The 27,900-nt window shown below is 59.1% G+C and overlaps 1 protein-coding gene and 1 long non-coding RNA gene across 9 annotated transcripts in view; one reads left to right on the forward strand and one right to left on the reverse strand.

Moving 5' to 3' along the window:
* Window positions 1-3,509: 3,509 nt before the first annotated feature.
* On the reverse strand, window positions 3,510-9,677 carry LOC111817144. The gene is made up of 3 exons (XR_002821404.1): window positions 9,177-9,677; window positions 4,606-4,698; window positions 3,510-3,593 (listed from the first exon to the last, which is right to left on the reverse strand). It is a non-coding gene; the product is annotated as an uncharacterized LOC111817144 (long non-coding RNA).
* Nfic (nuclear factor I C) overlaps window positions 8,307-27,900 on the forward strand; it is a 50,420-nt gene continuing 30,826 nt past the window's right edge. For 2 of the 8 annotated variants that reach the window (XM_023716861.1, XM_004632731.3), the window contains exons 1-2: window positions 14,023-14,167; window positions 22,783-23,314. In XM_023716861.1, the coding sequence (XP_023572629.1) occupies window positions 14,138-14,167; window positions 22,783-23,314 (562 nt within the window). In that variant the 5' untranslated portion in view covers window positions 14,023-14,137. Of the gene's footprint in view, window positions 8,387-14,016; window positions 14,168-15,334; window positions 15,494-21,875; window positions 22,041-22,782; window positions 23,315-27,900 lie in introns of those variants that run through there. The other 6 variants (XM_023716855.1, XM_023716860.1, XM_023716859.1 and 3 more) reach the window with 6 other exon arrangements.

The raw sequence follows: 27,900 nt of genomic DNA on the forward strand, positions 1-27,900 counted from the left end.
TATATGGCTGGGCCTGGAGCTCAGTGTTAAAGCTCTGCTTTCAATACACACACACACACACGCACACACACACACACACACACACGCACACACACAATTTAAAAAAACAAAACCAGTAACAGCCCAGATGTGCCCCCAGCTGTGAGTCGCTGGAGTCCCAGGGCAGGATCACCAGGGGCCGCACCCCCCAGAGAAGACAGTCACTGTCTGTCAGGTTCTCCTGGTGCTGTGAGCGCTGCAGCAATACCTGCCTGACGGTGTGCGCGGCCCTGGCTCTGGCCGCAGCCATCCAAGCTGTGCAAGTTGGTGGGCTGGGGCGCGGCCACTCGGTACCCCGCCCAGGCCCGTCCTCGCCCAGCCTGGCGTCTCCAGCTAGGGTTCCACACAGCCCCAGGGAGCCCGAGATCAGAGCTAATGCGACCTCTGCCAGCCAGGCCAGGTGTGCAGGGACTGCTCCGAGCCTGCCTCTCCCTTCCGTGTGAGACGCCCAGGGTGGGTGGCGATGTCGGGGTGCCTGGCCACTCCTCCCCTCTGCAGAACCCACAGCAGTGCCGGAAATCACTGTGCCAACGACTGTATGTAACCGACTTCCTGTCGTTACCCACCCGCCCTGGGCACCAGCCCAGCTCCCACCTCCTCCCTGGCTGCCACGGCAGAGGGGTCAGACTCCCCACTGTGTGTCCCTGGCTGCCACCTAGCTGTCTCTGGTCCCTGCTACCCAGGCTCTGGCCTACTTGCCTCTTTGAGCTGGAAGGTTGGCACCCGGCTGTCCCTTAAGTCCAGCCTTCGTACCTTAGTGACTTAGTGAGAACCTGTCTCAAAGATAAAAAATTTAGCTAGGGGCCAGGGAGATGGCTCAGTGGAATAAGTGCTTCCCTGGCAAGCACAAGGGCTTGAGTTCAATCCCCAGTTCCGGAAAAAAAAAAAAAATTTAGCTGGGTCTGGTGGTAGACCTCTATAATCCCAGCACTTGGGAGGCTGAGGCAGGAGAATCATTGTGAGATCAAGAACAGCCTGGGCTACAAAGTGAGCTCAAGGCCAGCTTGACCTGCATAGTGAGACCCTATTTCAAAAAGAGAGAGAGAAAAAAAAAAGATTAAAAGCTGGAGGGCTGGGAGTAGAGCCAGTATGAAGCGGTCAGTGTCCAGCACTGCCAAAAAAGCCCAAATTTTATGTGGGGAAACTGAGGCCCAGAAGAAAAGCAATTCATTTGAGGCCACACCACACCTCAGGAGCTGGTCAGCCTGGGAAATACTCTAATAAGGCCAGAACAGGCTGCTCTGCACCCCCAAGTCATCCTGTGCCCCCACCGCAAGGCCCCTGTGCTTCAGTTTCCCCCATACAAGGAGACATGCCGGGAGTTGTACATGGCACTTCCCAGGACAGCTCTGCTGGGCAGGCACAGGGCCTGGCATGTACAGTGGCTCCCGGGTCCAGATGGCACCTGAGCCCCCACCCAGGGCACCTGTGCCAGGCCTTTTGGGCAGAGGCCTTGGCTGGCAGCGCCCACATAGGCCTGGAAGCAACTCCATGCACTCAGGGGACTTGCTGTCCACAGATGTGCCAAGCTGGGTCCAGTTCCAGAGCAGCCAGGACTACAACCCGGCTCGGCCGGACGCCCGGACACCGTGCTTTCCACGCCTGCAGGGCACCTCGGGGTCTCGCTCTGTTGCTTTTCACTCTGCTTCCCTTTCAAGGACCCAGCCAGTGTGGTGGCACAGGGCTGTCAGCCCAGCACTTGGAGGCTGAGGCAAGAGGATCGTCCCAGGCCAGCTGGGGCTGCACAGCCAGGCTGTCTCAAAAAAAGAAAAAAAAAAAAAAAAAAAAAAAACTGTCAAGGACAGGAAATGTATCTAGGGAGGGAGAGAAATTGGATACATTTCCTGCTCCCCAGAGCCAAGGCTCGGCAGTGCTCCGGCTGTCTAGCCTAGGTCTCTCTTGCCAGCAGTAGAACCAGGTGGCCTCAAGCTGTGTGTGTGACTTTGCACCTCAGTCTGCACATCTGTGAAATAGGACACAGCACGACTTGTGGGATCAGACTCACAGCTGTGGCCCGCACACAGCAAGGGCACACTGACCAACATCGTCCCAGTGCCAGGAGGCACATGAGGGCTGCCCAGAAGGGCTTGGTCTGCAGTACCACGTTGGTTTGTTGAATGAATAAACAACTGTTTGTTCAGTGAACAATGACGGCTGTCCATATTGCAGAACACAAAGCCAAATCCCCCATCCTCACGGACACTAGCAGCACTCCCTCTCCAGGAGTGACAGCCAAATATGTTCCTCTGGGGCCATGTGTTCTGTGCAGGAGAAAAGCACCCCTAAAACACTTAACTTTCCAAGTTCTGGTTTAGCTCAGGAGAATTAAAGCCCAGAGAGGGGCATCCTGGGCCGCGCGGCAGGGAGGCGGAGCCAGCAGGGCAGGCGCGGCGCACACCTGGGCAGGGGTGGGCAGGCCGCACGCTTGCCATGACCCGGCTGCGGAAACTTGGCAGAAGGGCTGGGGTGAGCCACGGTTGCAAAATGGCTGGGCAGCGTGCCTGGGCAGTTGCCGCTGTAGGCCCCGCGGGCACCGCCAGGAAGCTACCAAAGCAGCTCAGAACTGGGCACCAGGACAGAAGAGGATGGAGTCCCAGGACAGGCAGTCCAAGGAAGAGCCAATTAGAGACACTGCCAAGAAGGAAGGACCAATAGTGCTTTGCGCCTGGAAGGAAGGGCCTATGGGAGACGCCGCCTTGGAGCCTGACCAATCAAGACTGCACCCTGTGGATGGAAGGGCCAATCAGAGATAGTCCTTTGCAGGCCAGAAGAAAGGGCCAATCAGAGACAGAACCCTCATCTGACCTATCAGAAGAGTACTGGATATGTTCTGGCCAATAAGAATGTCCCACTGAGTCAGGTTCCACCCAGAAGTGAAGCTCATTGGCTCCAATGGCAAGACAATTTGGTCTCTCTGGTCTCAAAACCGATGGTTATATATGTCACGAATGGGGCTCCCCGGCTCTTCCTGACCCCAGCCCTAAGGGCTGGACTGGAGGAACCCACTGCTTCCACATATGCCCTTGTACTGGCATTAGTGTGTCAGAGCTAAAAGTTCATTAACTCACTAAACTTTTTTTTGGGGGGGGGCAGGGATCAAACTCAGGCCCTTGTGCTTGGCCTGCAGATGCTGTGCCACTGAGCTATCTCCCCAGCCCTCGATAACCATTTATTGAGCTCCTACTGCATACTAGACATGGAAGATTACACTGAACAGAGCGGATGTGAGAAACAGCTCAGAGGAAGATTAAAGAATGCAGAGTGCTGGGCTGTGCAAAGGCCCTGCGCCACTCGGAGGGAGCAGCCAGGAGCCTGTGGGGCTGGAGCGGAGGGAGGAAGGGCAGGGAGGGAAGAGCGGAGGCCGGAGGTGCAGGTGGGCTGAACCGGGCCCTGTGGGCTGCAGGGAAGACTCTGTTATTTGAGAAGAATGGAAAGCTGTGGAAGACCGGGAGGGATGTAATACACACCTACAGACTGGCACACGGGCAGAGACATTTCCTCTGAGCCCCAATCTCCTTTTCCATCAAATGGGGTGCTCGTGCCTCCCTGGGGTACTGATGAAGATGAGAAAAGCACTGAGCACACAGTGGGTTCGTGGCTTCCCCGAGACCCAGCCTGGTGTTCACGACCGACACCCCCCCCCACCCCCCGCCTCACAGCCCGTCCTTCCTGCACAAGCCAGAGGTCCCTGCTCTGTCCTCAGCCCTCCATAGCTTCCACCTGCCCGGGGCAAAGCCCTGCTCTTCCCCCCTGCAGCTCTGCACTAGGAGAATCACGCGAGGTGCCGTGTCCAGGTCTCTTGCATGTGAGGCAAGCGCTTGCTGCTGAATGACACCCTCAACCTGTTTTCTAGGGCTGGCCAAATAGCTCAACGGGTTAAAGTGCCTGCAAGCAGGTGCACGGGCCAGGGGTTCAATCCCTGGGCCTGCCGTGCTGGCCCCCTGAGACAGCAATTGAGACTTGGCGTGGTGGTGCGCGCCTGTAATCCCAGTGCTTAGGAGGCTCTAAACAGATGGATCACTACAAGTCCAATCTAGTAGTGAGACCCTGAACACCCTGTAGACTCTTCCCTAAAATACAAAACAAAACAATAAATAAATAAATAAATAAATTTCAGTTTGTCAAGTTGCTCAGGCTGGGTTCAATCAACATCCTCCTGCCTCAGCCTCCTGAGTAGCTGGGATGACAGGCATGGGCCACAGTTTACAGGCACCAGGCTTTGTCCACACAACCCCAGAGCCCCGGTTTTTCAATGATAAACAGATGGTCAGAGGCAGGCAGAGGGTGTCACTGAGGTGGGTCTTAGAGGGGACACTGACAAGCAGTCATCCACTTCCCAGAGGGGAAACCAAGGGTGGGGGTACTGACCCTCAGGGTCTCTGATCTGGTAGAGCAAGGGTAACTGGCAGAAGGAAGGAGACCTGGGCTGGTGGCCATAGGGGAGTGGGGGCTGTGCCCCCAGGGGCACTGGGAGGGTGCACTGGAGCCCAGGGACGGAACAAACCAGCCCAAAATGCCCAGCAGCCCTTCACGCCTTCATAGGAATGTTGGTATCTCGTGCCTTACAGATTTTCTGCATCTGTGTTGATTCTTGAAAAACACGGCATTAAGACCGGTCAGGGCGTGGTGGCACACGGCTAGCATCTCAACCCTCAGGAACTTGAGGAAAGAGTATCACAAGTTCAAGACCGGACTGGGTAACTAAGAGATTTAGTAAGACTCTTTCTCAAAATAAAAAATAAACTCAGGAAGCTGAGTCAGGAGGATTGCTGTGAGTTCAAGGCCGGCCTGGGCTACATAGTGAGACTTTGTCTCAGAAAACCAGAATAGATAAATAATTGAAAGTGTCAGGGCGGAAGCTCCATGTGAAGCTTCCTCTCTCAGCATGGGGGGAGGGCTACGTGCGGCTCACTAGGGAGCTAAGGACGTGCAAAGGCCCTGGGGCCAGGCCCAGGGTGCCCACTGGAGTCTGACCTGGCTGACTCTGCAGTAGGCTCAGGCGGCAGCACTGGAGCCAGCCCCGGGGCCATGACCCTGGCAGGTTTGGCCATACCAGTTAACCCCCTGGGTGACCCTGGGCTGTCATATTCTCCCCTGAGGCCTTGCCTATCAAGCAGGCTAATAAGGCCTCCCCGCCAGCCCGCCAGAGCTGGGCCTGCTGCCATGCCATGGGATAATGGCCGGAAACGCTGCCCACACACAGCTGTTCCTAGGGCCTTGGGCCATCTGTGACCTCAATTTCCTCATCTATAAAATGGGCCTGGTAATGACGCCTGCAGCCGCTGGCCTCCAGATGCCTTGTGGTTGTCTGAAAGCTGAGCAGGTGGAGAGGGTGTCTTGGGTGTGAACCCCCAACCCCACCCTCAAAGATAAGAATTCCTCCTGCATGGTTAATCCCAGCGTTCTGGGAGGATAAAGCAGGAGGGTGGATTTAGCCACTTAGTGAGACCCTGGTTCCAAACACGAAAGGGCCCAGCATGGTGGAGCAAATCTGTCATCCCAGCACTGGGAAGGCAGAGGCTAAGGGTCCTGCGCGCATTCAAGGCCAGCCTGAGCCACAGCCTTGAGCCTGGCTCTCCTTTCCTCGTACACTGCCCAGCCCCTCCTCGGTGGGGAATGGCCCAGCTGTAATCAAATGCCGAGGGAGAAAAAAGGTGAGGGGGCTTTTAAGCAAGATGGCAACAGGACATGACCAGGGGGACTCTAAGCCTACACGGGTCCCAGAAGGTGCCTCAGATGGGTGTCTCCCCCCAGACCCCTCCCACCCAGCTGGACTGGGCGGGCATCAGAGCCTCAGTTTTGTCCTCCATGTGACAGGGGCCAGGGCCCGGGGCAGCAGCACACGGGTGGACTGGTGCCAAGGGCTGGGGGCATGCCTGGAACCAGGGCAACTTTACAGGGAGGAGTGTGAGTCTGAGCTCAGCTGCCTCTGCCCCCAAGTGCTGCATTCTGAACTTCAGTCCCTGTGGGGCTGCCTCCAGCGTGCCTGCCCCTCCTCTCCCTCCTTTTTTCCTCCAGGCAGGGAAGCAGGGATTGGAGCCAGGATTAGCAGAGGGAGTTTAGTGGCTGAGCTGAGCAGAGTGGGTATCTGGAGCCCCTTCACCTCACCCCAACCAGTGCCTGCCTCCGTTGGGGAGGACAGCGGCTTCCAGAACCCCTCTGTGCCCAAGAACCCAGAGAAAGGGTTTAGGTTAGTGTCTGTGAACTTCTTTCTGACTTGCTTATTACTTTTCTTTTCTTTCTTTTCTTTTTTTTTTTTTGGCAGAACCAGGGATTGAACTCAGGCCCTTGCATTTGCCAGGCAAACGCTTATTCTACTGAGCTATCTCCCCGGCCCCTCTGTCTTGTTTATTGTCCACAGAAAGGTGAACTCTCTCTGAGCTTCATTTAGTTTTTTTCTTTTTAAAAAATCTTTTTGAGACAGGTCTTGCTATGCAGTTCAGGCTGGCTGTGAACTCACTATGTAGCCCAGGCTGGTCTCAAACTCACAGCGATCCATCCTCCTGCCTTAGCCTCCCGAGTGCTGGCATTATAGATGTGTGCCAGCCCGCCTGACTTAGTTTATTTGTAGAAAGAAAGAAGGAAAGAAAGAAAGAAAGAGCAAGCAAGCAGGTGAGGGGTGTGTGGTGGTTCATGACTGTAAAAACAGCACTTAGGAGCCTGAGGCAGGAGGATGGATGTACATTTGAGACTATCCTGGGCTACATAGCAAGACCCTGTCTCAGAAAATGAAAACAGCTGGGCAAGCCTGTAATCCCAGCATTCAGGAAGCTGAGGCAGGAGGATCATTGGGAGTTTGAGATCAGCCTGGGCTACAAAGTGAGCTCAAGGCCAGCCTGAACTGCAGAGTGAGAACCTATCTCAGAGACACAAAAATAAATAAATAAAATTAGACAAATAGAGCCCAGTGGAGACATGCATAATACAAAGAGAAAACCTCAGCCTCTAAAGAGCTGGGTGTCTAAAGAGTAGATGCTTTCAGCATGACTGAGGTATTTATCATGTGGTCAGTTTTTATTGAGCAACTACTAAAACAGGCCTGTGACATTTTCCCAGTGTCCCCGTATCTATCACGTAACAAACTCACAGAAGCCCCAGACTCAGGCATCCTTGGGCCACTGTTAAGGCCTGGCTTTGCTTGCACCCTGGCCCTGGGGTTCTCCCTGGGCCAGCCCGCAACCAGTTCCCCCAAAAGGGTCTCTGAAATTCCAGAGTCTTGGTGCCAGGGATCTAGGGTTGCAGCGGCTGAAAGAGGTGTAAGGGTGGCCAGGCGGGAGCAGCACCCCCTCATCTAGACAGAGCCAGAGGCACAGCTGGGGGGAAGGGGAAGTGCGTGCTCTGCGGGGCGCATTGCGGGTGCAGGGAGTGGGGGCTGTGGCAGGTCCCACCCCAGACGGCGCGTCCTACGCGTGACAGCCTGCGGCAGGGTCGGGGGCGCTGATTTGTCGCTCCCATGCCCCTCCCTGATGCTGGAGACCTCACCATTCACGCTAACTGGGCAGGGGGTGCTTTTTTCCTCCCCTTGGTCCCCTCCACTACCGCCTGGAGCCTTTATGAGACCCCCTGGGGACCTGTACCCCAGGCCTGCCGCCTTCCGTGTCCCAGTCTGTGTCCCCCGTCTGACCCATCTCTCCTCGCGGTGCGTGTGTCAATTTTGTACGGAGACACCTGCGCCCGCCAGGAGGGAGTGTAGGGGTTGGGCTGGGGGAGGGGTCCAGGGTCGGGAGTGAGGGGTCAAGTCTGGGTCTGATGACTGCGGTGTCACTCCAGGCAAGTCCCCGGTGACATCCCGCAGGCTGTCACCATGTGTCTGTCTGCCTGCGTAGGTGGCATCCTGCGGGGAGGCTGTGAGTCTGGGGTCCCCGCGAGTCTAAGTGTCACCCGCAGGCTGTGTGTTGCTAACCCGCTGCGGGTCCCGGTCCGTATGTGTCCCTGCCCGAATCCCGGCAGCCGCCGGGTCGGCGTGTGTCCCCGAGTAGCCCGCGCGCGTCTGTGCTGTGTGCTGTGTACGCGAGCGCGCGCGCGCCGCGACGAAGGTGGATCCGCTCCCTGCGCAGCGAACCGAGCCGGGGCCGCCTCCTCCTCCCCCGCGCTGCTCCGCGCCGCCCGAGCCGAACCGGGCCGAACCAAGCCGGGGATGCAGCCTGTGTGCGATCTGGGGCGCGCAGCGGCTTGAGCGCGGCCCCGGGGGGAGGGCGGGCCAAGGGGAGGGTCCTGCGGGCCGGGGGGGCGGGCACGGCGCACCCCCTCCCTCCCCGCGCGCCCTCCCTCGCCACCGCCTCCCGCCCCCCCGCGCCGGGCACCGAGCGCGCTCGCTCCGGCCTGGCCGCCTCGCCGCAGCGCCATGGTACGTCGCCCCCCCCACTTTCGTTTTCGCCCGGGGACTTTTTAGGGGTGGTGCGTGGGCTCCGAGCGAAAGTTGCCAGGTCTGAGAGTGAAGGGGGGAGGCAGGAGGCGGGGGCCACCTGGAGGAGGGGTTCGAGGCGGGGACCCCGCACCTCTCCGGTCTTCGCAGGACCCCCCCTCTTTACACTCGTCTATCACCCCCCTTTACTCCTCCCTCCCGGGCTAGGGGCGGAGCTGGCGCGCGGGGCGCAGCGGGGGACCCCAAGTGGGGGGCCCCTTGCGGGCGCCGCGGAGTTGGCGGGGAGGGCGGGGCTCCCCCGAAGGTCCCCCCCCCCGTTTCCTCCGTCCCGTTCCCCGCCCCCTCCAGGCCAAACCCTGGGCTGGGGGCGCGACCCGGGCTGTGCGACCCCCTCCCCCGAGGCGGCACCCGGATGAGGACCCCCGATTGGGAAGGGGCGCGCGGCCGGCGCGGGGCGGGGGGCGCTTGGCCCCGCGGGCGCCAGGCCTGGGAGCACGGCGCGCAGCTAGCGGAAAATGGCCGCTCGGAGAGGGCGGGGAGCGCGGCCCGAGGTGCCGTGAACTTGGGGCCGGGAGGGGGCGCAGCCCGGCCCCGCCCCCGCCACCCCCACCAGCCCCGGACCTCGGGCTGCGCGCCCCTAGCCCCGGAGACAGCGGCCGCTTTCGGAGGGCGGGGGTCCCGTGTACTGCGCGCGCGCGTCGGTGCGCGGGAGAGCCCGGCGCCCCCAGAGGGTCCCCAGCGCATCCCCGGGCGCGCGGCCGGGGTCCCGTACCTGCGCGCGCCGGTATCTCTGCGTCCGAGTCCTCTGCACGCGGCCGTGGGTGTCTGAGAATCCACGTGTGTTGTGTGTTATGTGTGGTCTGAGCTTTGTGTGGCTGCGCGACAGCATGGTGCGCCTGGGTCACCGTTCCGCGCGTCCCGCGGGCCAGCAGAGGGAAAGCGTCCGCGCTGTGCGTTCCTGGGTGACCGTGGGGTGTCCCCGAGTGAGTGGGTGGCAGGTTGTGTGTTGGGGGGGTGGCTGCTGAAACTGTCGTATGGCTGCGTCCCAAGGGACAGTTGGGTGTTGCTGTGTGCGTGCGACTCCGGGGCCGAGTGTTCCTAGGACGGGCCTGCCTGACCCCACCTCCCCGCACACACCCACCCCCTTCCCTTTTTCCTGTAACTCAGGCTGCGGGGTGCTGGTGGGGGGTGGACGAGGGCTTTCTTAGCCTCTACAAAGCGCAATCGCCCTTCATCGGACTCGCTCCAGTCCTCTTTCCTCCACCAGCTTCAGTGTCTCCCATCTGCGGGGCCGGAGGTGGTCCTGGCTGGGCGCGAGGTGGCGCCGGGACGCGGTCACCCGGGGCTGCGCGTGCGCAGCGACCTGCCTGGGGCTGGGCGGGGCGCGGGGTTCCCCCTCCCTCTGCGGCCCTGGAGGTCCCCAGGGGCAGGGGGCGTCTCCAGAAGCGCAGGACTGGCCTAGGCCAGGGTGGAGGGGTGACCGAGGAGCCCCCGGGGACCCCCTTTGCCTGGGGGACCCCGTGTGGCTCCGGGCGCGCTCCTAGCCCTGGCCCCGGGTGGCCCAGACGGGGCGGGCGCTTGGAGCTGTTTTCTCGCCTCCGGGGGAATCCCCTCCGCGCCCCACCCCCACTCACGCATTTTTATATAATTTTCTAAATATAAAAACTGCGAGGCCTGGCCTGAGTTTCTGCTGTTTTATTTTTCTTTAACTCCCCATCCCATGGAAAAGGGAGAAAAATTAGTCCCTCGAGGACAGAGACGCACTCCCAAGTGACAGCTGCACCTGCCTACCCTCGGGAATCCCACACTCACCGGGGCCGGGACAGACATCGCAGGTCCCACCACACTCCTGTGTGGGGCATGACACACCCGAGGACACACCCTCACGGTGCAGGTGTGTGTCTGCGTGCGCGCGCGCGCGCACACACACACACACACACACACACACTCGGGCACAGAGGCCCACGTTCCTGGGGAGAAAAACCAGGTCCTTCCCTTATCCTACTCCCCGTGCCCTCATGGTGCCCCTTCACTCAGCTCAGGCGTGAGTTGTGAGTTCGTGTGAGTTCGTTGGACGTTCAGAGCGAGGGTGAGGGATGTGTGCTTGTGTTGGGGGTGGTCCCAAGTGCACGGCCCAGCGCGTGGCGCTTGTGTGTGACTGCAGAGCTTCCATCTGCGGGCGCAGGTGTGTGCCGCAGGAGGGTGTGGAGGGTGGGCTCCTGGGGGACGGTCGGCGGCTGGGAATGGTGTGTTGGGGGGAGTTAGGGTGCTCTGTGTGTGTGGCTGTGTGCACCTTAGAGGTCTCTGATGGTATTTGAGGCCAGGTGTGGCTGACTGTTCCCACATGGTGACACACCCTGCCTTTCTCCCTTGTGACAGAGAACTGTCCCATTCTCTTTTTAGAGGAGTCTCTGGTCCCCATCTGTAAAATGGGTTCTGCCCAGATGACCTGTGAAGGTTGCTTCGAGCTTTAAGCTTTGTTTTTTTAATTGCATGACAGAGCCTTGGATGGGAAGGAGGGTGCAGAATGCCAGGGCCCCTCTGTGCCCATCACCCTCATCCTGGGTGGGACCCCCTGGTGGCTGTGCTTTCCTGAGCTTTGCCTGAGTGACTGCACACCAGGATCCAGCCTTTGGGAGTTCCCTGTCCACTCAGCCAAGGGACCAGATGCGTGCCTTGTGGAGGACAGGTGTGTAGCTCCATAGGGATGCGTATGTGGTCTCATAAAAAGCAGAACTGCCCTCCAAGTCCTGTAGATGGAACTCAGGGCCTTTGCACTGAGTACCACCCCCAATTCTTCTTAAATTTTTTAGTTGCAGCAGGGTCTCTTGCTAAGTTGTCCAGGCTGAGCTCAGGCTTGGGATCTTCCTGCATCAGCCTCTGAGAGTGCCAGTGCCGGGATGACAGGCAGGTGCCACCACACCCAGCTACAGTATACTGCTATAAAGGATACAGTCCCAACTATGTAGAAATAGTAGGTGTTCTTATAAAGGACACATTCAGGACTTTATAAGGGATACAATGTGGATACTTTGTACAATTGTAAGTCAGCTCCTGGACTCTATAGCAGGAAACCTCAACCAGGGGATTCTAGGGCTGGGGAGATGGCTCAGTGGAATAAACGCTTCCCTGGCAAGCGCAAGGACCTGAGTTCAATTCCCGCTTGGGGGGGGGGACCAGGGGATTGTATCCTTGGGGGCTGCATGTGGGGGAGGCAGTCCTGGCATGGGAGAGTGGATGCATGTCAGAACATACTGTGCCCAGGATACCACCAACATGGGACCAAGGGGCAACATCTCAGGTCTATGGCTTGCCCCACTCTGGCACCCCTCAGCCCTTGGAGATGATCAGGGGAGGTGTGGTCTGTGCCTGGAAGTGTAGTATTCTGGGGTCACAAACTGGTCCTCTTCAGGTGAATGCTTCCAGGTGGGGGCATTTGTGCTGTCATCCGGCAGTCATACCCTGCTTTGTGCACCTGTATCCGGGCCACCAGGTATTTATTGATCTATCTAAAATGTAGGGGTGCTTCACAGAGAGGAAACTGAGGCACAGACTGGCTAAAGTGTAGCTGGAGGAGATATATCGGGCAGCTGCCTTGTACCACCTTAAGTGTCCTTAGTAGACCTATTGTGTGCACCTGCACTGGGAGCATCTGGGGCTCTATGCAGGCTGGGAGAACCAGCTGAGGTCAACTTCAACTTTTAAATATCTGTGCATTTGTTTGTTTGTTGAGGGAAAACAACATAACAAAAACAAAACCAGGCGGTGTAATTCAGGCTGGCCTTGAACTCACTGTGTAGCCCAGCCTGGCCTTGAACTTTGTGATGATCTTCCTGCCTCAGCCTTCCAAGTGCACCACCACACTGGCTGGCTATGCATTTTAGATTTCACCTTATATGTGTTCATAGGGTGCTTTAATGAAATAGCACCTTGGGGCCGGGGAGATAGCTCAGTGGCATAAGCATTTGCCTGGCAAGTGTAAGGTCCTGAGTTTGATTCCCCAGTGCCAAAAAAAAAACATAGCATTTTGTGCCCTGCTAGCATCTGAATTTCCAAACACCCCCCTCCTCATTTATCCTGTTGGGATCCTGCCCCCCCCGAAGGTTTTTTAAAAAATATTTATTGAAGCTTCAGCTGCCCTTCTGTGGAGATGGGGCACAGGGACAGGCGCAGCTGGAATCCCGCAGCCTCCTAAGCCAGCTGGTAGCCCAGAGAGCGGGGTCCATCCTCAAGGCCTCAGTTTCCCTTGCCACGGTTGTAGTCGATGCCCCTGAGCAAGGACCTTAGACCCAACTTGCTGAGAGGCATGCCGGGAGGGGTGAGTGACCCAGTGGTGTACAGCTCAAGTGACTTTGTTCTTTTGCGGTGACCCCTTGTGAATGCCGCGGGGCCACTTGGGAAAAAGAGGAGAGACAAATGGCCTCGGGGCGGCTGGGCCATCGGTCCGAGAGCCTGGCCGGGCTTGCTGGTGCACACCTGTTATCTCAGCTGCTCAGGAGGCTGAGGCAGGAGCATGGCGGGTACCAGGGCGGCCTGAGCAGTTTTGCCAGACTGTGTGTCAGAGTAAAATCAGAAGGGCTGGAGGTTCTCCTCGGGGAGGAGCACTTGCCTCGCCTCGGAGAGCTCTGCATTTGATCCTTGGTACCTCAAAGGAGGAAAAAACGTCTAGGCTCTGCCGGAGGTGCTGTCCCCAAGCCATGCTCTCCATGCCCCGGCGTCCTGGTCTGTGCAAGGAGCACACTGCAGGGGCTGTCGGAATCGCTGCGCAGGAGGGGAAGCGGCGTTGCTAGGTTATGTGGCCAGCTGCAGGTTGCCCTGACGGGGTCCTTCCAGGGTCCTGGAGAGTCTGCGAGCGCGGCCGATGTCACACACACCCCCCACCCCGTTTGTCCTTTGGCCCCTGCAGAGGGGAGGCCCTTTCGGCTAGAGGGACTCTTGTTCCCAAACCTCTCCGGCCCCAGAGCTGCAGTCCCTGTGTGGTTCAGAGACGCAGGGAGAGAGGGTCTTCGAGCCCCTGCCCCGCGCCACGCACCCCGCCTCCGCTCCACGCGCGCCTCCGGCCGCGGCCGCTCTACATCTTTAAGGGAAAGGCGCGCGCTCCCGCCGCTCTGCGCACGACACTGCCTCATTCCTTCCCTCCCCCCTTGGCTCGGTCCTGCAACTTCCCGGCCAGCTCGGGGCGCCGGACGGGGGGGGGGGGGTGCGCGCCTAAAAATCCAGCCCTGCCCCCTCCGTGTCCAACAACTGCCCAGCCCCCCCCCGCCACCACCTCCCCTTGATGCGGGTGGGAGAGTTGCAGTGGGGGCGTCCGGGGTCCTCGCGGACGCAGACTGGGGTGGGTCTGGGGGGCGCGCAGATGGTGGAGGAGAGCGGGGAGTGTCAGACAGAGGGTTCCTGAGACTTTGGGGTGGGTGTGGGTGTGGGGGGGGGACTTTCCTTCCTGACTCGCGCTCTTTTTTCCCTCTTTTCTTTGAAAGTTGGATCTTGCAAAGTGGGAGGGGAGAAAAATGGGGGGGAAGAGGGAGAGGGAGGAGAGACGCGGAGGAGAAGGGGGTGCAGGAAAGGAAGAGGGAGACGGACAGAGACGGGGAGATCGGGGAGGCGCGCGCTGGAGCGAGGGAGGAGGAGGAGGCGGGAGCCCGAGGGAGGAGGCGGCGGCCTGGGGGGGTTGGAAAATGACTCAGTAAGTTCCGCGCCCGCTCCGGCCGCCCTGCACCTCCCGCCGCGCCCGGGATGTATTCGTCCCCGCTGTGTCTGACCCAGGTACGCCCCCCCCGCCCGGCGCCCCCCAAACCTCCCCCCAAAAGGGCGCCCCCCCCGGTTGCACGCCCCCCGCACCCCGAGTTTGGAAGCTGGACAAGGCGGGACGAAAAGGGCGCGCGTCTCTCTTGCTGCTTCCACGGGTCAGGGGTCCGGTGGAGGATAGGTTAGGCCGGGGACCCCTCTCCCCCAAATCACGCGCACATTCGGGGACCCCCCCAAGAGTAGAGATTTCTGCCCAGTTCATCCACCCGAGCTCGGGACCGCTCCCCACTTCTGGACAAGGGGCCTTGGCAGCAATCCTGGCCTCCTCCCACTCGGGGCACGCTCCCCCAACTTGGGTGACCGGGAGGGAGAGCCCCCAAGGAGGCAAAGCCGAGGTTCCGCGTCTGGGAGTCTTCCAAAGGGTCCCCTCTGGAGCCCCTATCCCAGCTGTTCCAGGGAAGGGGACCTCTCCGGGTCCCCCAGCCCGCGCCTCCCCCACTCGGCCCACGTGTGCGAGGGGGGAGGGGGTGCACAGAGTTGGAGGCGCGGGGCAGAGGGGCGGTGGGTTCTCCGCTCCCCTCACCCCCAGTTCTCCAGCCCTGTCCTGTATTTTCGCCGCATCGATCGTGAATTATTGAGCCGCCGCTGCCGCCGCGGCTTTGGGGCGGGAGGAGCGGGCTGCTGGGCCTGGCGGGTCACTGCGGCGCTGCCAGCGCCACCTGCCCCCTCCCTGGCTCGCTGTCACCCCTGGCGCGGCTCCCAGATGCCCCTGGCTGAGCCTTGGGACCTGGGCAAAGGGGATGTAGGAGGGGGCTGTAAGCCCCCACCCCTGTACTGCAGATCCTGGTCCCAGCTCTGCCCTGCACCCCTCTAATGCTGCCGTGTGTCTTAGGGCTGGAGGGTTCCTGCCTCAGTTTCCCCCCGGGTTACCTGGGGCTAAGGCTCAGGCCAGTGTACCCTGCAGAAGTACACTGGAGTGAGCTGGGAGTCCGGGGGTTGGGGGGGTTGGGGGATCGGGGAGGTGCCAGCGTTGGGTCCCCGTTCACGACCCCTCAGCACCCCCTTGTCATAAAGACCATGGAACTGGTGCTGAGGGGGTCTCAGCCCTGTCCTCCCCAGGCTCCCTTGGGTGACCTTGGACAAGTCCCAGTGCCTCCCTCAGCCTCAGTTTCTCTTTATGAGCAGCTTTTGGGAAGGGATCCCCCGAAGCAGCTGTCTCCTTGGAGCTCCCAGAATGACGGAACCTGCAGTGGGGCTGGTTGTGTGACCTTGACCAGCTGTGAAGTCTGCTGGCGAGGTGGCCTGACTGGTTTGGAGGCAACCTCTAACTGGAGGGGACACATGGTGGCTGACCCGGGCAGGAGGGCGGTCGGTTGGTCCGAGGTTGGAAGGCCGCCCTGGAGTCTCGGAATTCCCCCATAAGAGCTGGGGACAGCTCTGCGTCCACGTTGCTGCGAGATGGGGGTGGGGCCTTGAGCCACAGACAGGCTGTGCCGACCTGTCCTCAGTGTCCCCCCAGGCAGGGCAAGGGCCCCCAGGAAGGCTGGGGTGGAAACATAAAGACCTCACCTTGCCCGACTCGACAGAGAGACGCGCAAAGACACAGGATAGAGACAGACTAGAACCTAGGCCCAGTGCAGGTGGGGTCTCCACCAACCCCCAAGGGTCCTTGTTGCCCCCTTTGTGCCCTGGAGAGGAAACTGGGGCCCTTCAGGTCCCCTGCTGTGTGTTTGCCCCTTTCAGGCCCAGTCTGCTGTGTGGTCCCCATGGGGGCTGGAGGACCCCCAGCTGAGGAGGACCCCCAGCTTTCTGCTTCAGACTGCTCAGCCACAGGGCTGCCTGCCATGCTGGTCCCTCTTTCTCTTCATCTCAGTCTCCTCCTGCGCTGCTCTCCGTGTCTCTCGGTTCCTCCCTCCCCCTTTGTCCCCTTCCCGTGTCCCCTTTGCTCTGAAGTGTCCCATGTCCCTGTCTCTGTCTCTCCATCGTCTCTCAGTCTCCCTGAGCCTCTATCTCTCGCCCAGCTAATTTTACAACCTAGGTCCTCCCTAAATAGCTCCCGTTTTAGCTGATCCGACCCGGATCCTCCAGGAGCCCCGCAGACCTGGGGGGGCAGCGCTTGGTGCCAGCTCGCCCAGTGCCACCCGGGCCTCTGCGGCGGGCGCCCTGGAGGATTCTGGGAGCCCCGGCCAGGTCCGGCGGTGACTCAAACACTTTTTCACTTTTACTCCTAAGAGGAACTGTGTGGACCTGCCACTCCTTCCATAAATCCTGCCGGGGAGGTGGCCTCCCGCCTTCCTTCCCCCCCTTCCCTCCCTCCTTCCCTCCCGTCAGCGCCACGTTAGTTATTCCGGGTTTGGGGCCAAATCCCTGCTGGCTGCAGCGCTGAGGGTTCCCCGGGCCTCGAGCTGGGCCTGGGCCGAGGCCACCTCCGCAGCTCCTCCCGAATTGAATTCATTCATTTCTCCGCCTCCTTGCTTCTGCCAGCGGCCAGCGGCGGCAACTTCCAACTGCCAGGATCCCAGCAGGGAAACTGAGGCAGGCAAACGTGCCTGGCTCCTGCTGGGTGGAGTAGAGCAGACGAAGCTGCACCTGTGACCCCAGGCGGAAGCTGGGCTGGGGAGGCTGAGATAGCTGAGTGCAGGCCCCGGTGGGGTCTGCAGGGGCTCGAGCAGGCCCCCAGCACCTCAGGAGGAGAGAGGGGCAGAGACGCAGAGGGGCGGCTGCCAAGGGCCCACCTGGCTACTGGGCAGTGGGGGCGCCCTGTATGCCTCCCTCCACTGTCTCCCATGCCTGTGTCCCTGTCCCATCTCTCTCTGTCCCCCTCGCTGTCTGTCTCCCCCTCCCAACTCTGTACCTCCCAGAGCCAGGGCCAGGCGCCCTGTAAATCACCAAGCTTCAATTCTGGCAGACTCAGCAATTCTCTCTCTCCCTCTGTCTCTCTCCATCTTTCCCCACGTAGATGGCAAAGGCCGCCAGGACCCAGCCAGGACCCCCGCCCCCACCCACTGCTCCCACCACCGCGGGCCTGCAGGGGCCCTTGCATCTCCCCTGCCCGCCCCACACGCATGCGCAAGTGCAGCCCCGCCTCCCCGACCTGGGTCCCACGGCCACCGTGAGGCTCCCCAAGCTCAAGCCCCGATGCTTTTCAGGTGCCCCTGAAGATTGTGCTCCAGAAGCCGTAGTCACAGTGTCCTCTTCCCCAGCTCTGTGACAGGCAGGTGACACTGGGGAAGTGGCTGTACACCCCACCACCACAGTTTCCTCAACGCTGGGCAGCTTGAGATTAGGAGGTGGCAGGGATCTCTGAGATTCAGAAGGGCCTGGCACTCAGTAGGTGCTCAATAGATGTCCATTTCGTGAATGAGTGATTCTGTTGGTTGACAGAAGGGCCTTTGGTCTTCCTTAGCTTGTTTCATCCCCATATAAAATGGGGGGCACAGTCATGCTTTTCTCAGATAGGCTCCCTTAGTGTGGCAACTGGTGCCCGGTGGGTGCCAAATAAGTGCTGCTGTGGTGGTGGTATTGATAGACTAATAGTTGCATTAAACGTATTTTGGGTGTTTTCCAACTTTATCCTGTCATTACTGAGTGAACTAACTGGGCTTTGGGCTGGCTCACAGTAGCCGAAAGATGCCGGCCCTAAAAGGGCCGGGGAGATGGCTCAGTGGAATAAGCGCTTGCCTGGCTAGTGCAAGGGCGTGAGTTCAATCCCCAGTTCCAGGGAAAAAAAAAAAAGATGCCTGCTCTAACCGGCGCAGTGGCACACTTCTGTCACCCCTGCTCTCCTGGGAGGCTGAGGCAGGAGGATCTCAGGTTTGAACCCAGCCTGGGCAGCTTAGTGATTTAGCAAGACCAGTTCAAAGGCCCTGGGTTCAATACCAAGTGTGGGCCAGGTGTGGTGGCGCAGTCATGTCTCCCCTGGGAGGCTGAGGCAGGAGGAGCGTTGTGAGCTCGAGACCAGCCTGAACTGCACAGTGAGACCCTGTCTCAAAAAGACAAAAACAAAAACAAAAGGAAGATCTTCCTGCCTCACCCTGACTGGCCAGACCTGGGGGGCGTTGGCAGTTGTAATTTGGGGTGCAGGAGTGAGGGATCACCAAGTTGTCTCCTTCCTGGTCCAAATACTGGAGACACAGCAGTAAGTAAAGTTCAAAATCCATGCTGCATGAGGCTGAGTTTGGCCGGGACATAAAGCACCTGAGTGAGGGGAGGGGATGAGGGATGAGGAACTGGGGGCCTGGGCGGCTTCCTTCAGCTGCAGGTGCAGCGACAGGGCTGTGTTGCACTCTGCACAACCAGGAGAGTCTCTGTCCTCCGTGTCTCCTCCCCACGGCTCCCGCAGTGCGGGACTCCATGTGGCCCCGGGGCCTTTGCACAGGTTTTGTCCCCAGGGGGGGAAAAATCCTCACCTGGATTATCAGCTTCCAGGGCTTATCCAAGGGCCCCCTTCCACAAGAGCCCTTCCTGGAGCAGTCAGTCCCAGCTGAGAGAGGAGCCTCTGGGGTTTGGCCTCGGCACTGCCCCGACTCAGGCCAGCACTCAGCAGGTGCTCAGAGTGTTTTCTGAATGGCCAGCTGAATCCCTCCCTCACAGGGTGAGATGAGCAGTATCTCAAGCCTGGACCTTGGGGGAAGGAATTACTTGTTTGTCACTGTGATGCTAGATGGACCTAGGTGTGGAGGTGAGCACTGCTGCTCACTCACCAGCTGTGGGAATGCGGGCAAGTCTCTTCCAGCATGGAGAAGGGGGGCATTGGAAAGAGGGCTTTGAAGGATGTATAGGAGTTTCACATAAGCAGAGGTGGATTAGGTGCTTACTAGGGGCTGATGGAATGCTTACTTTTTGGACTGGGAAGGATAGTTTTGGGTTCTGGTTTGCTAACTTGGGTCATGGAGAGGCCAGAAGAGGGACACAGTTCACGAGGGTGACAGAGAGGGACTCAGGACTCAGAGGTCCCTGTTCTGTATGCTCCATGCTTAGTTTAGAGCAAATCCTGGGGAGAACAGGAAGGGGGAAATAGGGAAAGGGCATTGAGGGATGTGTAGGAGTTTGGGAGAGTTTTCAGCAGCATGTCTTTGTTCACTTAAGCCTGGGAGCGCATTGGAGGTGCCTAGGAAAGAGGCTGTTGCAGGTCTTGTGGGACAAAGAAAGGGACAGGCTCTATGTCTCACCTGGTCTGACCTCCTAGGGGAGGACAAAAGAGGACCAGGCAGTAGGTCCATGACCCAGTTACAGGCTGTTTGTCTTCCTGCCTCCATGACCGACCTGCCAGGGTCACCAGTGACGTGCGTTCCCACCCCTGTCCGCCTCTCCGGCACCTACTCTGGGAGGGAGACGGACTTGGAGAAGGGGAGACATGTAGGGGGCAGGGCCTGCTGGAGGGTGGGGCTCGAGAAAGGTAGGCCCAGGGACAGGAAGGGGCCTTTGCCGCGCCCCCGCCTTACATCCCAGCTGCCCCTTCCAGCTCCACTGATGTCCCCAGCGAGCCCTGATTGGGTGGCAACCATAGCCCATGTCACTGTGGTCCTGGCCACCTGACCCTCTGGGCAGTGACCCTGGCCACTATTGATCTTGCGCCTCACCCTGCTATCTCCTCCTCCTGCTGCTGCCCTGGCCAGGTGGTCTGGGCCATGTTCCCATCTCTCAGGCAAGCAGCCTGGTGGCCTGGGACAAATAGGGCCCTGTGTCAACTGGCACCCAGGCTGGGAAAGGTGTCCAGGTGGGGACGGGTGGGACAGGTCCCCCTCCCTGGGCTCAGTTGGTCCCCAGGAGCAGGGCAGCAGGGGAGGCCCGGGATCCGGTGCCCCTCAGCTGTCCCAGTGACTCACCCTTCGGGCCCTGGCCTCAGCGGCAGGCTATTTTCAGACCCTCCGTAAGAGGTGAAATCTGATGCCCCTCCTCCCCAGCACCCAGGGCCGGAGAGCAGGCGCTGGCAGGGGCACTGTGCAGAAAGGCCTGGGAGTGTTGCTGAGCTGGCTGAGCTGGGGGGTCTGGGGGATGCCCGCTGTGTCCTGGGAAGCCAGGCAGGACAGGCTGTCCGGGGACAGGGGTTGACAGCCCTACAGAGAGGGTCAGGATCCTGGGGTTTTTTTTGTTTTTGCAGCCCTGGGGATTGAACCCACAGCCTTTGCACTGAGCTACATCCCAGCCTTTTTTATTTTGAGACAGGATGTCGCTAACCTGCTAAATTGCCAGAGCTCAGCGGCGCTTGCTATCCTCCTGCCTCAGCCTCCCTTGGTGCTGGAGTGACAATGGGGTGCTAGTTCTCAGCCTCACAATGGCCTTGTAACCTACAGGACCTTGACCAGGTCTTGGCCCCTTTCTAAGCCTCAGTTTCCCCATTATAGGTGGGTTAGCAGAACTTTGGGGGCTTTTCTTGCTTCCTAGAAGATCACAAGCAACCAAAATAATCAGAACAACAAGATACCAAAAGTAGTAGGAAATAAGCATTGATTTGCAGCACATCGATAATCCCCGCACTCGGGAGGCTGAGGCAGGAGGATTGTTGTGAGCTTGAAATCAGCCTGGGCTACAAAGTGAGTTCAAGGCCAGCCTGAACTGCATATTGAGACCCTGTCTCAAAAAGACAAAAAAAAAAAAAAAAATACCACTGATGATTGGGCGTGGTGGTGCACGCAAGAGGCTGAGGCAGGAGGATTGCAAGTTCTAGGCCAGCCTGGACAAGTTAACCCTATCTCAACATAATGAAAAGTGTGGGGCTGCAGCTCAGTGGTGAGCGCTTGCCTAGCACGCCCAGGCCTGGGTTCCACACCCAGCACCTTGCACACAAAATCATAATCCTGGTTGTAATCACCATCAGGGATAAGCCCCTGGGCCTTGGCTAAGGGGACCCATGTTGCAAAGGTGTATCTGTAGGGACCAGCAGGGGTGGGAGGACGTTTTCTTCCTCTTTCTTCTCCAATCCCTCCGCCTTGATAATCTGCACATCCAGTGTCCTTGCTGGAAGCTGGGGAGATTGAAGGGTTGGGGAGGTCATTCAGTGGTCTCAGTGCCTGTCTGGCAAGCACAAGGACCCGAGTTCAATCCCCGGTACCGCGTTTTGTGCCAACCCTGCACTGTGCTGGCCACCGAAACTGGGTGTGGTGGTGCACACCTATAATCCCAGTGCTAGGAAGGCTGAGACAGGAGGATCACTATGAGTTCAAGCTGTGTAGTGGGACTGGGGAAATGGCTCAGTAGAATAAATGTTTCCTTGGCAAGTCCAAGGGCCTGAGTTCAATGCCCGCTTCTGAAAAAAAAAAAAAAAAAAAAAAAAAGGAAGAAAGAAAAGAAAAAAAAAGCTGCATAGTAGTGAGACCCTGTACCAAATAAATAAATCTTTAAAAAAAATGGGGAGATCGAGAGGGGCCTCTGACACCCCACACTGCTCTCTGTGGAACCTGGTGTACTTCTTCCCCCTAGTTCTGGGGATTGAACCTCGCCCTTTGCACTGAGCTCCATTGCCAGCCCAGTTTTATTTTGCATTTGACACAGGCTTTGGCTAAGTTACTAAATTGCCCAGGCTGGAATGGAACTTGCAGTTCTCCTGCCTCAGCCTCCCAGAGTTCTGGGAGGACGGGCATGTGCCACCACGCCTGGGCCAGTGTGGCTGCCTTTCTATTAGGACGTTACAGGCGTGTGGACCGCAGTCCGGCTCTGGTCCTCATTTTTTGTCTTGGGTTACAGCTGGGTTGATGCAGCCCCCACTCACACTCCCCAGTGTCACCTCTCCTTGCCCGGCATGGGGCCTGAGCCCAGACCTGGGAGTTGTTCTCGGGGCCTGCTTCCTCCTGCAGCAATCGAGCCTACCCTGTGCACTGGCACCGTTCTAAGCAGCTGGGGACTGCAGAGCCCCCAGGCCATGGCTGAGGCGTGCAAGCTGCCATCCAGGGTGAGCGCCTGGCATCTATTTCTGTGAATAAAGTTTTGCTGGGCTGCAGCTGCAGCCATCTGGTTCATCTCATCTGTAGCTCAGTTTGCAGTAAAATACAGAGTTGAAATCGGGTGTGGTGACACCTCTTATCCCGGCACTCTGGGAGGCTGAGGCAGGAGGGCCACAAGTCCAAGCCCATCCTGGGCAGCTTAGTGACTTAGTGAGACCTTATCTCAAAATAAAAAAAACAGAGGGGCCAGGGAGATGGCTCAGTAGAATAAGCACTTGCCTGGCAAGCACAAGGATCTGAGTTCAATCCCTGGTTCCGCCAAAAAAATAAAATAAAATAAAAATAAAAAAAACAGAAAGGGCTGGGGCTGGAGCTCAGTGTGAAGGCCCTGGGTTCAATTCCCAGTGCTTCAAAATAATAATAATAAAGTAAGTTAAAAAATAAAAAGACCTAGAGATGCAGTCCCGTGCAAAGGCCCTGGGGTCAGAACCATTGCACACAGATGCTGCCTGGCTGTCTGTAGCCCTTTATGATAAAGTGCAGATCTGCCCCACTCCAGCAACCCCGAGACACTGCCCTCTGTCCCCGGCTGCACGGTGGGTCTCTGGGCACTGGTCCCAGAACACCCCCGCAACCTGGGAACCCCGGCCTGGCCTATACCTCCCCGGGCACCCTGCGCAAGGGCAGTGCTGCACCCCCGGGGTCCGAGCGTGGAGCGGCCGCACAGTGACCTTGGCCTGTCCTCCGCAGGATGAGTTCCACCCGTTCATCGAGGCGCTGCTGCCGCACGTGCGCGCCTTTGCCTACACCTGGTTCAACCTGCAGGCGCGGAAGCGCAAGTACTTCAAGAAGCATGAGAAGCGGATGTCGAAGGACGAGGAGCGCGCGGTGAAGGACGAGCTGCTGGGCGAGAAGGCCGAGGTGAAGCAGAAGTGGGCGTCGCGGCTGCTGGCCAAGCTGCGCAAGGACATCCGGCCGGAGTTCCGTGAGGACTTTGTGCTGGCCATCACCGGCAAGAAGCCCCCAAGCTGCGTGCTGTCCAACCCCGACCAGAAGGGCAAGATGCGGCGCATCGACTGCCTGCGCCAGGCCGACAAGGTGTGGCGGCTGGACCTGGTCATGGTCATCCTGTTCAAGGGCATCCCGCTGGAGAGCACGGACGGCGAGCGGCTGGTGAAGGCCGCGCAGTGCGGCCACCCGGTGCTCTGCGTGCAGCCGCACCACATCGGCGTGGCCGTCAAGGAGCTGGACCTCTACCTGGCCTACTTCGTGCGCGAGCGAGGTGAGCGCCGGGCACAGGGGAGGCCCGGGCGGGCCTGGGCGAGGCGCCCTGCGGGGGCGGCACACGGGTGCAGGGCCGGGCTGGGCCGGCTGGAAGGAGCCAGGCTGCAGGAGGAGGCCGGCCTGCCAGGGCTCTGGGCCCAGGTCTGGGGGGACAGTGGAAGGCGGCGGGCGCCAAGGCGCTTCCAGGGCAGGCGTGGTCTGCAGAGGTCTAAGCCAGAGGACCCCACGCGAGCCCAGAGGTGCCGGGCACCTCGGCCGTAGGGGAGGGCAGGTGGGGCAGCCTGAAGGAGAGGCACGGCCACAGCAGCGTTTCTTGGGGGTGGCAGGCCCGGAGAAGGAGGAGGCGACTGTCCTCCGCAGGCTCAGCCATGCGGAGAGGACACAGGACCTCAGCCCCAGGGGAAAGCGGGGCACGCTGTGGGGTCCACGTGCAGGGCCGGGGATCCACAGGAGGAAGCAGGCACTGGCCAAGCCGAGCTCTGCAGGGCACCTGGGTGGCCTGGGCACGGGGTTCTCTATTGTCCTGTTAAGTCCTCTCAGGCCTCAGTTTACCCTTTTGCCAAGCGGTGGTTATCGGGGTCCCTGGCTTGGAGGGCCAAGCCAAGGTCACTCACTCCGCTCTGCCAGGCCCACCCAGGCTCCAGATGCCACCCGCCTCAGCCTGCCTCGGCAGCCCCATAGCTTTTCCCTGCCTCGGTTTTCCCCTCAGTATAATGGGCGTTTAACGGCCCTGCCAGCCTCCAGGGAGACACAGGGATTGGGCGCTGCGGGGCTCCCCGCTGCGGCCCTGCGTGTGGGAGGGGGTGGGTAGGGCCGCCGGTGGTCTTGACCTTGACTCCTCGTCCTAGACCTCCGCCCCTGCCACAGGCTGCGCCCCTCCTCCCGGGGGTGCGCAGGGGTGGACAAGGTGGCAGCGGGCGGGCGGGCAGGTCCTCATCCCCGCCGCTCCGCCCGCCCCGCCCCCACGCGCACGAGCCCGATTCTCCGCAGTCAGCACAATCCCGGCGCCCCTCCCCCGCCCGCAGCCGGCCTCGGCCTGCGACACCTTCGCGCGCAGCTGCCCGCCGGCCTCCTCCCCCGGGCCGCGAAGGTCAAGGCCGACACCCTCCCCGCTTTCAGCCCGCCCCGCACCCGCACCCCGGGGGAGCGCTGTCTGACCTCCAGTGCCGGCGTCCTGGCGTCCCCCCCCCTCCCCAGGGCAACTCAGTGACCCACTGTGGGCCTTGTTTCCTTGTTTATAAAATGAGAAGTTGGGACACAGCTTGCAGCTGGGCGCAGTGGCATAGCTCTGTAACCTCAGGGCCTCCAGGAGGCTGAAGCAGGAGGCTGGAAAGTCGGAGCCCAGCTTGGACAATTTAATGATTTAGTGAGAGTCTGTCTCAGAATAAAGGGTGAGAGGAAGACCTTGGGTGCTAGCCCCAATACAGGAGGGAGACAGGCCTGGCACGGTGGCCCACGTCTGTCATCCCGGCGCTGGGGCGGCTGAGGCAGGAGGATGGCTGTAAATTGGAGACCAGTCTGGGCTGCATAGCAAGTTCAAGCTCAGCCTGAACTACATAGCGAGATCCTCTCCAAAAAGAAAAAAATTAAAAAAAAAAAAAAAAAAAAATAAAAGAAAGAAAAAAGAAAAGAAGAAGGAAGAAAGATTGAGGGAAGGGGTGGGCTGGGGTTGTAGCTTAGTGACAACACTTGCCTACATACATGAAGCCAGGGCTCCTTCCCCAGCACTGAAAAACAAGATAAACAAAAACTCAGCCTCTGCGGAATGTTAGAGCCCTGTGCTAAGGGCTTAGAAAGAAGGCTCATGGTGTGGAGGGACCCTTGTGCTCACAGGATCATGGTTTTCTCTGGTCACCTCGCTCGTGCAGTTCCCTTTCCATGTGGAAAGCTCCTATGCCTACATCAAAACCCCAAGTCCTAACTCACTTTGTACCAAGCCTTTTTCTGAGGCCTTAGCAATTCTTTTCCATTTTCACAGCAGTCCAGTGAAGCAGGAGCTATGTTGTACCCATTTTACAGAATGGGGAAACAAAGGCCCGAGGCAGGGGTCTGACCTGCCTAGGTCCACAGGGTGAGAGGGGCCAGGATTGGAGCTTGGGCTCAAGTGGCATCTGCCTTGGTCATGATGGTGGTAGAAGATGACATCTGGGCCTTGCAGCTCGGTGACTTAGGCTCTAGGGGAGTCTGGAGTCCCCACCCACGGCCACGCCCCAGGACCCCTCTTGGGACAGGGTTCTGTCTGTCCCAGCTCTGTTAGCTGTGAGTGTGATGGTACGGGGTGGGTGCCAGCCTCTGCCTCCCCTCCCCCACTAGGGGATTCCCAGGGCTCCCGCAGGGGTGCAGTGGGGGCTCATCAGCCCTGGCACAGGCTGGGCGGTGGGTGGACGGGAGGGCGTGGCCAAGTGGAGATATGGGCTTCGTGTCCAGGACCACATGCCACATAGCCCAAGGGGACACCACACTCAACCAGCATTCGGGCCAGACACAGTGGTGAATAGTAGGGTCCCATGGTGCAAGAGGGAGAGAGGCCGGGCGCGCCATGATCCGGCACCTGGGCGTCTGAGGCAGGAGGATCACTTGGTGGATCCCAGCCTGGGCCAGTGAGCGAGGCCTAAAAGGGTGAGGCTGGGGCTCTGTGGGGAGGCCCTGGGTTCAATCTCCAGGACTGGGGGAAGAAATAGACTTAATATCAGGCAAACAAGGGAGGTTACAGTGGCAGAGGACCTGGGGGCCGCTCCGGATGGGGCGGGGCTCCTGAGAGGTGACTTTAGAGATGAGGCCTGAAGGACAAACAGAAGCCATGGGAGGGAGCCGTGAGCTTGTACCCAGCTGACTGGGGGTGAAGCCTGTGCAAAGGTCCTGGGGCTGCCTGAGCCCTTCTCGCAGAGCCGCAGGAACTGCGGGGTGCTGGGCCCCACAGGACAGGGTGAGCCTGGCGCTGCCCACACTGCCTGGCTTTGGGAAGCAGCCTGGGAAGCCAGACCCAGGGCCTGCACCCCAGCCGGCCGCCCCGCCCCCTCTGGCAGCCGGAGAAACCCGACTCAGAGCGCGGGCGGGCAGCGTGCCAGGGCAGTGGGGGAGGGGCTGCCAGGCCCGCCCACCCCAGCAGCTGCCAGCCCAGATGGTGCCCATGTGCTGACGCTGCCGCCCCGGGCCGGCCTCCCCCTCCTGTTCCCGCCTCGGCTGTGCCAGCTGCCCTCAGCTCAGCGCCCGCCAGCGCCATGGCCCAGTGGGCTCCCCAGGGTGGCAGGGAACTTGGGCAGGGTCCCACCCTGCCTGGGTGGGACTGGGCCACAACGACACTGGCATGGATCGTGGCTACAGGGAACATGGTCTCCCAGCCCCACACATTTATCTTTTGTTTGTTTGTTTTTCATGCTGGGGATGGAACTAGAGCCTGACGTGAGCCAGGCAGGCCCTCACCACTGAGCTGCACCCGATCCGCGTTGTGTATCCTGTTTCTATCTGCCATCCAAGAGGGAAGCAGTCTTTCTATCCGGGGTTTTATAAGGAACCAGTGACCCAGAGATGGCAGTTACTTACCTGAGGTCACACAGCTCTTAAAAGGCAGAGCTAGGATAAAAACATCCAGGTCTTTTTTTTTTTTTTTTTTTTTTTTATGGGAATCAAACTCAAGACCTTGCAATTGCCAGTCAGGTGTCAGGCCGCTGAGCTACATCCCCACCCCATCGGGGTCTTTAAAAAAGAACTCGTGGGCCAGCCAGATAGCTCAGTGAATTAAAGCTGGCGTAGGGACCGGCGTGCATCGAGACAGCCAATGAGACCGGGCGTGGTGGCCTGGACCTGTAACTGCAGCATTTGAGAGGCTGAAAACAGGAGGATCACCAGGAGTCCGATCTGTGTAGTGAGACCCTGTAGACCTTGTACTAAAATACATAAAAATAAAATAAATAAATAAATAAATAAAAATTTAAAAAGTCAGGAGGCTGAGGCAGGAGGATCTCTGTGAGTTCAAGGCTAGCCTGGAGTATATAGTGAATCCCTGTCTCAAAAAAAAAAAAAAAAAAAAAAGGGTTGACACCAGACGTGGTGGCACACACCTGACATCCCAGCACTCAGCAGGCTGAGGCAAGAGGATCACAAATCGGAGCCCAGCTTTGGCAACTTAGTGACTTAGCAAGACCCTTTCTTAAAATAAAAAGGGCTAAGGACCTGGCTCGGTAGTAGAGCATTCCTGAGTTCCATTTCCAGGATCACAAAACGACAAAAGAAAAGAAAAGGAACAAAGCATCCTTTCACGAATCCAAATAGATAAACATCCCCTTTCTGGTTATCAGGTAGAAGCCACACATACCTACAGCGCAGAGAAAATAAGGAGCAGGCAGGCCGCGAGCTGTGCTCGGACGGACATGGGAATGGGGACCCTGGATCTGCCTCCTGCACGAGGCTTGAGCCTGTGCTGTTTGACCGTGGGGGGAGCCCTGCCCTCTCTGGTCTTGGAGTGAGAACCGTGTATATCACATCATGGACTGGAGTCAGTGATCCCCAGAAAGCATACAGAAGGTGCTCAATAAAGGCTTATTTGCTTCCTGGATCCATTTCTCACCCAAGGGAACAACTGGG

This window comes from Octodon degus, unplaced genomic scaffold, assembly GCF_000260255.1.
Source record: "Octodon degus isolate 3935 unplaced genomic scaffold, OctDeg1.0 scaffold00050, whole genome shotgun sequence".
In the NCBI taxonomy this organism is placed as follows: Eukaryota; Metazoa; Chordata; class Mammalia; order Rodentia; family Octodontidae; genus Octodon; species Octodon degus.